This window comes from Enoplosus armatus, chromosome 2 (genome assembly GCF_043641665.1).
Source record: "Enoplosus armatus isolate fEnoArm2 chromosome 2, fEnoArm2.hap1, whole genome shotgun sequence".
Lineage (NCBI taxonomy): Eukaryota > Metazoa > Chordata > Actinopteri > Centrarchiformes > Enoplosidae > Enoplosus > Enoplosus armatus.
Genome location: NC_092181.1, coordinates 19122736 through 19131982, shown reverse-complemented (window position 1 = coordinate 19131982; position 9247 = coordinate 19122736). Strand labels below are relative to the sequence as shown.

The 9247-nt window shown below is 40.5% G+C and overlaps 1 protein-coding gene across 2 annotated transcripts; it reads right to left on the bottom strand.

Moving 5' to 3' along the window:
• Positions 1-1577: 1577 nt before the first annotated feature.
• On the bottom strand, positions 1578-8392 carry sh3gl2a (SH3 domain containing GRB2 like 2a, endophilin A1). Of its 2 annotated transcripts, XM_070916244.1 has the most exons (9): positions 8330-8392; positions 6987-7059; positions 6288-6431; positions 5821-5954; positions 5563-5721; positions 5036-5139; positions 4724-4839; positions 3534-3545; positions 1578-1774 (listed from the first exon to the last, which is right to left on the bottom strand). In XM_070916244.1, the coding sequence occupies exons 1-9, from the start codon at positions 8336-8338 to the stop codon at positions 1578-1580; spliced, it is 948 nt and encodes a 315-aa protein (XP_070772345.1). In that variant the 5' UTR covers positions 8339-8392. The 2 variants fall into 2 exon arrangements, with proteins under 2 accessions (XP_070772345.1, XP_070772353.1); XM_070916252.1 differs by lacking the exon at positions 3534-3545.
• Positions 8393-9247: the final 855 nt, after the last annotated feature.

Below are 9247 nucleotides of genomic sequence, written 5' to 3'. Positions count from 1 at the left end.
AAGAAGGGACAAAAATCCCACACAATACTGCATACAGCCATATAGCTGGTTGGGGAAAATTGAACTTAAGGTATCTTATAACCTAGCAATTTTTCAGAGGTCTAACTTGACATGAAAAGGGTAAACCAGTGGCTTTTAGTCCATATTATGCTGGAGAAAGGTTTTTTTTTTAGTGTAAGTCGCATCATTTCAATGAATAAAACATTTCCACCGAGACAAAAAGAAATTATTTCTCATTCCATTCAGCCATTTTTGCACTCCTGGCTATGTCTAGTTTCCTCTTACTCAATGGCTTATAGACAGCTAAACTACGGAATACTAATCAGACTAGTAGGGATGCAGCAAAAAGAGCTACGCCTTCAGCTGCAGCAAAAACCGTTGCCCCAATGAGCAGTTAAGTCCTTATAATAAGTTATTATAATCACAATACACCAACCATTTTTCACACAAGCTGCTGATAAAATACACATTGGAGGATTGAAACGTATGCACCATAGTTTTCTTACATCACTTCAAACAGTTTAAACTTCACAACTTGTGTTTTTGCAAATCATGTCATCACTCCACTAATCACTGGCTCAGATATGTAGTGTCACCTACTGAAGAGTACACTTTTGCTCCTCTCGATAAAAATACCAAAGAACTAGAGATTGCGAGCTTCAGCCTGTTGCGTCGAACAGATTCACGGACACCATGCTGTCGTGAAATCTCGAAGCTAAAATTGGAGTTGATTCAGGTTTTTTTTGCAGGTGACTTTGGTATCTAAATCACATATGACCAAACACGCACACATGTCGATATGTAAAAAATAAAAATATCATGGGTAATCTTGGTTATTAGTTATCGGCTTGATGAATCTGTCTACAACTTTTGTCAAAACTCTGAATAGTGAAAAGGTGAAAAGATCCTTTGGACAGAATTTATTTGAGCATGACGGGGACGAGGTTTCTCCAGAAACTACTCGAGCTTGCTGAGACGACTACCATTAAAAAGAGGAGTGTTTAAAAACAAAACAAAATCAACATTTTTTTTTTTTATAAGATAAAAACGTTAAACACTTGAAACCATGCTTGACCTAAAGTCTCTAACAAACATGAAGCACGTGGACCGTTTTTTTTTTCCTAGAATGTGAGAGAAAAGTTTCTATCTACTGTAGAGGTTTCCACAAAGTACAGTGAATGAGAAAAGGTGTGATTTTGCAAAGCTGCTCTGATAAACTCATGACGGACTGACAGCCAACGTAAACTGAGACAAAAGCCGGGACAGAAACGGATGAAATGACTATGGAAGCCTGAAGGTACCTCCTGGGGTAAGGGGAAGCAACGACATCAATGCAGATTTTTCCTCATTTAAAGTTTTCACGATCAATTGGCGCATACTTGCTTTAATTTGTCGTCAATCTTTGCTCGTATCTTCGTTCGTTATTGTGTTGTTGCTGTTTCGACTCCTTTTAAAGCGGAGTACAGGTGGTTGGTAGGAATGTTTAGGAAAAGGTTACCGGGAATACTGGGGGGAGGAACTGGAGGCTTGGATTTGTTTTCGCCACCGTTGCAGACACAGCTGGTAGTGGTGACGTCCTAGTGGGGCAGCGGCACCAGGATATCCACATAGTTGATGGGGAAGAAGCCGGAGTTGCCGTGCAGCATCCCCTCGTACCAGTTGTCATCGATCTTATTGGTCAGGGTGATGATATCGCCTTCCTTGAAGCCTAGCTCACCTTCATTCTCTGGGTCAAAATCGTAGAGTGCACGACAGCAGGGCTGGTCCATTGGGGCTGGACAAAAGAGTTGCAGAGGTGAGAGAAGAAAAGGGGAGTTAGATGAGAGGCAAGAGGAGGAGATAAGATGCTGCATATAGATTCGAGACATAATGATCACAAGAAAAGCTTGTGAAAGGCTCACCTGGAGACCTGGCTGAAAGAGGGAAAGAGAAGAGCAAGAAGCAGCGAGGAGGAGACAAAGCAAAGGAGAGACACAAAACATGACCATCAGTGACCGAAAAATAATAATGAGGCATTCAATGTTTAAAGGAATAGTTCGACATTTTGGGAAATACGCTCATTCGAAACTCATAGAAAAGTTCAGCAACGCAGCTGTGCGCTGCTCTTTAACCAGATGTCAGGCGGTTAACCAGGACTGAATTTGCCAAACAAACCAGTTAGTCTTCATCCTTGAAGTCTTTTCTCTCATAAAGCTGAAAACACTTCCGATGAAGCATAAATCTCAGCGCATCGCTTGTCGAAGTTTGTTTTTGAGTGTGGAATGGGCTCATTGTTGCCCCTTGTGGCCACTGGGGGGAAAATCAGCCACGACAACTTCAGTTCTCACCAACCGTCAAGTAGTGTGGTGGATGAGACGTCCTGAACACGGTTAGGGGAAACGGCTCGACCTGGCCCAGTCTAACAGTAACAAAACCTGCCAAAACAAAACCTCTAAGGTTCACTCATTAAGACGTTATATCTTGTTTGTATAATCTGTACCAAAATTGTGTGTGAAATGTGTAAAAAATATTAAAAACTATTTCTTGACTCTGAACAGTTGTCAGGCTACAAGCTCCAGGAAGTTACAGCTCCCGGCCAAGGAATAGTCCAGCACATAAACTCCCATAAAACAAAATGAATTAGTGAGCTTTAGAGGTGCTGGTGGGCTGATTTTGTTAGCTTTGGACAGAGCCAAGCTAGCTGTTTCCTCCTGCTTCCAGTCTTTATGCTAAGCTAACTGGCTGCTGGCTGTAGCTTCATATTTAGCGTTCAGACACGAGAGTGGTCTCGATCTTATCTAACTCTGAACGAATAACCTAAATTTCCCACAATGTCGAACTATTCCTTGAACAATATAAGAAAGATGAGCAATTTGATAAAAGAATAGGGACAAAAGAGAAACCAGGGGTTAGACAGAAACAGCACTGCAGACGAGCTGCACTGCAAACAAAAATGCAGACAAAAATACACTTCCACAAAATCAATTTAAAGAAGGATAAAAATAAGAGTGATAGAGATTTTGCATCTCTTCCCAAGTCACTCTTTCTCACCTGGAGATCTTGCTGCAAAGGGGAAAGGAGAAAACAGAGCGTGTTTATGTTTATGTTTTTTTTGTGTTTGTATGTTTTTTTTTGTGTTTGTATGTTTAATAGCATTTTCAAGATGGATGAATGATGAACTGATGGGTAAGTACAGGAGGTGTAGCAATGAAGGTCAATAAACAAAAGCAAGGACAATGAATTGAAAGAGAGGCAGAGCAGCAGACAGACAAAGAAACAGGAGGATAAGACAGACCAGAAGACTGACAAGTGGACAAGACAGAAACAGCAAATGCTCGTCCGCTGGAAAGCTTTTCAAGGTTTCTGTAGGTCTGGGATTCTTTGTACAGTGAGCGGACGGCACTTGATTTTCTGCTGTTTGTATCATTTGAGTGCAACAATTTTCTCACAACAAAGAGACAAACAGACAGAGAGATGGACAAAAAAACAAAACAAGAATTACGAAGTAATGGAAGAGATATTGTATCTCTCCGGGGATTCACTTTGTGTCTCACCTGGTGACCTTGCTGCAAAGAGGGAAGAGGAAACAACACGAGGGGAGCAGGGAAAGAAAGCAGTAGAAGTAGTTTCAAGTGTAAATGAAAGGGGGTTGTTTAAGAAATGAATTCATGAGCACACAGGCGGCGAAACATATTGACAGATAAGTTTGACCTGGCTCACCTGGAGACCTCGCCCCTAGAAGAATAAACAAAAATCATAAGGGGCAAAGAGAAGAGTGCAGAATTGCATTAATTTGTTCTGGATTGATGATTATTCTGTTCAGTAAGGTAATAACTGAAATGTTGGGGAAAAGAGCTGGGGAAAAAAAAGATAAAATTAGAAAGCAGTAAAACAGTAAATTCTCAAATATCTGATTTTTTATTTACCTCAACTCATTTTATGATTTTATTTGAAAAGCAGGTTACTAATTTCCTCTTTTACAAGATTTTTTTTGCAATTTGGAAGACCACGTGCAATTGTTTTCTGTAAAGGTCAACTATGTCTATCATGTATGTAAACTGTGTGTTGTGTATTTCTTTCTTACATTTGTTATTGTGCACAAGTCTTTCTTAAAAAATTTAATCTCAACGAGACTTCAAATAAATAAAAGATTAAATAACTAACTATACTTTGTCATATTTTAGTAAGAAACCTCCCTCTCTCTGAGTTTCTTTGTAGTAGCTGTTTGCTAAAACACACTCCATACAGTATGTTTCACATTAAAAGCCTTCTAGCACTTAATCCTTTCTCTTTCCCAGGGAAGGCTTTTATTGTGAAACATAGGCAGGAAATGTTGCCCTTCAGTATCTTAATATTAATAAATTAAAGTAAAATTGACCAGAATTAATCAGTATGTTGTACTGATTAAATATGCTGTGTATATGTAGATTACTCTGACTTTACCCTGCAATGCATCATAATACACTTATCATATTTTTTCTTTGGCCTGTATTTGTTAGAAATCAGTACTGACTTTCATTTGAGAATTTACAGTAAAAATGAAAAAAGACAGAGAGGGTGGTTAAAGGAAAGAAGATCGTGAATTAAGAGAAATGCGGCCCAGAAACTGTCCTTTACAGGCAAATACTGTGTAGACTGTTCTGTCTTCACCATCAGTTGAAACAGAAACCACAGTGTATACACAGTACCAGGACTCGTTTCTGGACATGTTTCTGTGCAATGAGGTTTGTGTCCTGGGTCTCACCTGGAGAGCGAGCACTGTGGATGCCTCCGTTGTGGTTCTCACTGATGGAGAAGTCCAGAGACGTACGTGGTTTAGGAGCGAACTCTTTCCGCGGTTTGGTAGAAGTGTCCCTTATCCTGCAAAGTGGAAAACACAGAGTCCCTCAATGCACAAATAGTAGAGATTAACATTAACCACAGTCAGTTTCTTGGGCAATGCTGCGTTGGTAAATAATAGCTCGAACATGACTGAGATTCTACATGTTATTGTAAGTACGTCCAATAACGTACGACAAAACAAAAAGACGCAGGGAAACAGGAAGTGAGTACTAACCGTTCGTCAATCTTACTGGAGAGCTGTGTGAGGATCTCAGCAGCCCGGCTGTGATACTCCACCTGAGCATGTACCAGCGCAGAGAGCTGGCTCACCTGTTCAATCTGTTAAAGTGCAGGGTCTGCTGTTATATACTGACACCATGACGGCTGGTACACCTCAAATTCAGATGCTGATGCAGATCATTTACAGCAAGATCACACAAAAACAATCGTGGACAACCTGGATGACTGGTACGACTGTTACAAACACATGCAGGACTGACAAAAGCTTTTGATAGTATTACACGATCTTTCTCAGTAGATGATCTTTGTTTTTTTTGGCCACTTGGGGCAGAAAAACTTCACCTGATAAACATTTAGCAGACACGCAAACATTAAATGGAGTCATGTTTCAGTCCACTAAGAATATTAGCAGAGCTTTAGGTTGACAGACTCAACAAAACACAGAAATATACATAAATGCCAAAGGTGAATGCAATTAACCAAGCAAAGAGACAAGTGAATGGGGTAAAACATTTTGCTTACATCACTCTCCAACAGGTTGAACATGCTCTGCTCAGCAATCTCCTTGGAGTCGTCGAATTTCTCTAGTGCCTGTTTGAGCTCGTCATCGGTCACTTTGCCCTGACGTTTCTTCTTATAATCAAAGTCCAGACGGCGCCCCTCCATTTTCTTCAGGTGATGCTGCAAAAGAAGACCAGAGAGTAGATCTAAATCCTTGATCAAGAGATGTGTTAGCCTTTTTTTCCCTCCTGGTAGTGCATGAAAGTTCTGCACTCGTACCTGAATCTCCTTCAGATCTTTTTCATGGAGGTTCTGCAGTGGATCGATGAAGTTCTGCTTGACCTCCATGTCCAGAGCGTCCTTAACCTCTCCAAGCTCACGCATGGCTTCCCCAGCATCAATCAGAGCAAGGCCTGGAAAAAATAAAGGCACATTTAGACACTCAAACAAAAACAAACACATGAACCGCACGCAGCTCAATGTCAGCGTATAGAAAAAGGTTCATCTCCAGCAACATTATCTCATTAGAGTCTACAGCAGATTTAGAAGACAGGTATTTTCTCTTTAAACAACATTTGAATGCCTTCACTTGTGAACTAAATAACAAAGCAAACTTCAGGCCTCTTCTCTGGAAAATAGGCTCATGCATTTTTCATAACATTGTTACTGCATCCTTGAGGGAATAAAATTATGCCACTTTGTTCTCAAGAAGCATATAAGAGGAGCTTTAATGTGCTGCAGCTCACCGAAGTTAGATTCCTCTCCGAGCTCCCTGCCGAACTTCTGCATGGACTCTCCCAGGATGGCCTCGGTCTGCGTGTAGCCCGGTCCCTTCTCCTGTCCCCGCATACGTGACATGGAGTTCATCATGCTCATCTTAGCTCTGGTGGCTGTGGAGGCAAAGCACTGATGAAACCGGACACCACTGGACTTTACGTTAGGCCATGTATTAAGAAGACACCATGCCTAAATTGCGTCAAAATGAGAGTTTCTTCTTTCTGTCTTAGTTGTTACCACAGTAATGGGACAGGCTGCTGTAGTGTAACGTGAGAAAATATTCAGTTGCAGCATCTGGAGACATTTAAAGGTTTAAAAGGCCAATGAGCATTCATAATACACTGTTATTCATATGTGGATGGATGTCAGAGTTCAGGATGAGGCAGCGCTCTTCTTTATACAGTGGTCGTATTGGTTGAATGTGGCTGTTAACATTTATTATTACATTGTTGATAATATAGGTGTATGTATGAATAAGTGTACAATATGTATATGTGACTATGTATATATGAGCGTGTGTAAGTACACTGTGGGATCATATGTACATATAATGTGTGTGGGCGCATAAATGCTATTTATACTTTATTCATTTTAATATTGAGTCTAGTCTAAAAGAACACATAAAAAAACACATCACATTATCATCTTGCACTGCTGGTTTATGTCACCTGGGTTTGGCTGCAGATACTCAGTCGTCTTGGTCATGATGTCCAGCACTGCCCGAGCAGTGGTGTCCATCCTCTGTAAGCCACAACGTGAACAACAACACGTGGAAGGAGACAGAGACAGAAGGTGCAGAAAAAACAGTTAAGAAAAGATAGTAACAAAATGGCTGAAAGAGGATGTGTGGGAGAGGATGAAAGAAATATAACAGCAATAAGACAAGCTATAGATCTATGAACTTGTCATCGAATAGTGAGAGAAAAAAACAGGACAACAGAAAGTGTTGCTTTGTTCTGCAGTGTGGTGGTGAGAGAGAGTCGAGCAGAGCTGAGAGCTTTTGTGTTCTTGTTTAGTGTGACGAGACTCGCCGGCTCCCAACAGCTCTGCAACGCTCAGCCTCTCTGTTCCCGCAGAACACTGGAACTACTAACACATTAACACACACGTAAATACTCTCATGCAACAACATGGATTTATTATTGCTCATATACGGAAAAACATGCAATATGTTATTCAGGGCACTGATGTTTTCAGGCAGGCACACAAGTATGTGAGCGTAAACAAGGCACACACACACACACACACACACACACACACACTAAGATACCAAGACACAAGAGTCATTAAAATCCTGGAGTAAATACTGTTTATACAAAATAGTGGCATTGCAGGAACAGTATGGCCACAACAGGCCATGTTGTGAGTCTAAAAAACAACTACAGGGAAAATTTCTGGGTTTGAACGTTGCAGGAGGGATTTCTGGAGAAGAAATGATTTAAATTGAAATGAAGTCAAAACAAAAATGAATTCAGCTACCAAGCCTAAAGGTGGGTGAAATCTTATTTCCAGCTGAGGAAGCTCTAAGCCAGATGTGCAAGAATACTGTGAAGATTTTGCTTCACAAAGTAATACCAGATTTATCCTACCCCTCAGCCTTTAGGCCACCACTGCCCTGGACTTCTGCCTCTTTCCAGTTTCCATTTTATTTCAATGTAAACACTGGTGCAACATCTTTCTGTTGAATATGTTTTGTGAAATTAGACCAAAGAGTTGGTCGTTGTGTTGACTGTTGACAAATATTTGTCCCATTTTAGATCCACAGAAACTGTTGAGAGATATTCTCTGAATGGGTTAAATAAGGCAGGTCAAACACTGTTAGACATTTGTAATTCTCCATCTTGTAATAACTTGCCAGCAGTTTTCAAACACGACAGCAGTGGTATAGTGAAAGTGTGGTAGTGTGATATTTATAAAGCAGGATCCCACAACATATTGATCCTCTTCTGGTAAACTGATAATAAGCTTTTCATTCTCAAGAGGGGGAGGAATAGAAAGAGTTCAGACTTGCCTTTTCCATTTCAGTGAAGTCCTCATCGAGCTTCGTTCCTTCTGCCCCTCCAACTTTCTCGCTCACTTTCTGCAAAATAAACAAACAAAAAAGCCTCAGCAAAAATAGACTGGTGATTGGTCAAGAGAACATCTTCAAAAAGACTTCAAGTATTGCACATGGATACTTGGCACAGATACAACAAACAGATTCTCACAGATAAGAATTTGTACGATTTCTTTCTCAGTTTGTTAAGTGTAAACTTTAGATGTTTATATCATTATATTCTGTATTTAAAACTGCAGTCTGGCTTCCAGGTCTATGAAATGAAAAAGAAGATGCTGTTCTGCAGTAAATTACATGTTAAGCGATGTTGCCCCGTCAGCATGTGCAGTGTGAACCGGCCGGCGCCACAACCTCTCTATTCCAATTAAGATAATGTCAAACAACAAATGCACAAATATCAGCTTGACCTTGTGCTTCACACAACAGAAACCCATCTCATTAATGATCAAACTGCGATGTGAACCTCTCCTCTTACTGAAACAACACCGGTGCTCACGGATAACAACGTCAGGAGTGTGTTAGTGATCTTCGCATCGGGGTTAATGATCTTCAGCGGAATAAAGCCGGCATTAATGTGTTATTAATGGCTGCCCTGTGTCTGGAGAGCACTTTCTATAGCAACCTTTTTAGTTTGAGACCCCTTAAAATTAAGCTATGTCTACTTGTGACCCCTTGTTGCAGGTTCAACAACAAGTTCAGATTGTATCATTTTGATTTTTTGTAGAAGAAATATGTTAATCATCTTGCGACCCCTCAGATTTACCTTGGGGGTCACAATCCCTAAATTTGGAGCCCTTGTGCGAGAATATATGCACAAACAACACAGGCATGTTCACTCTCATATAGCACATACAGTTTGCAGCTAACATAAGC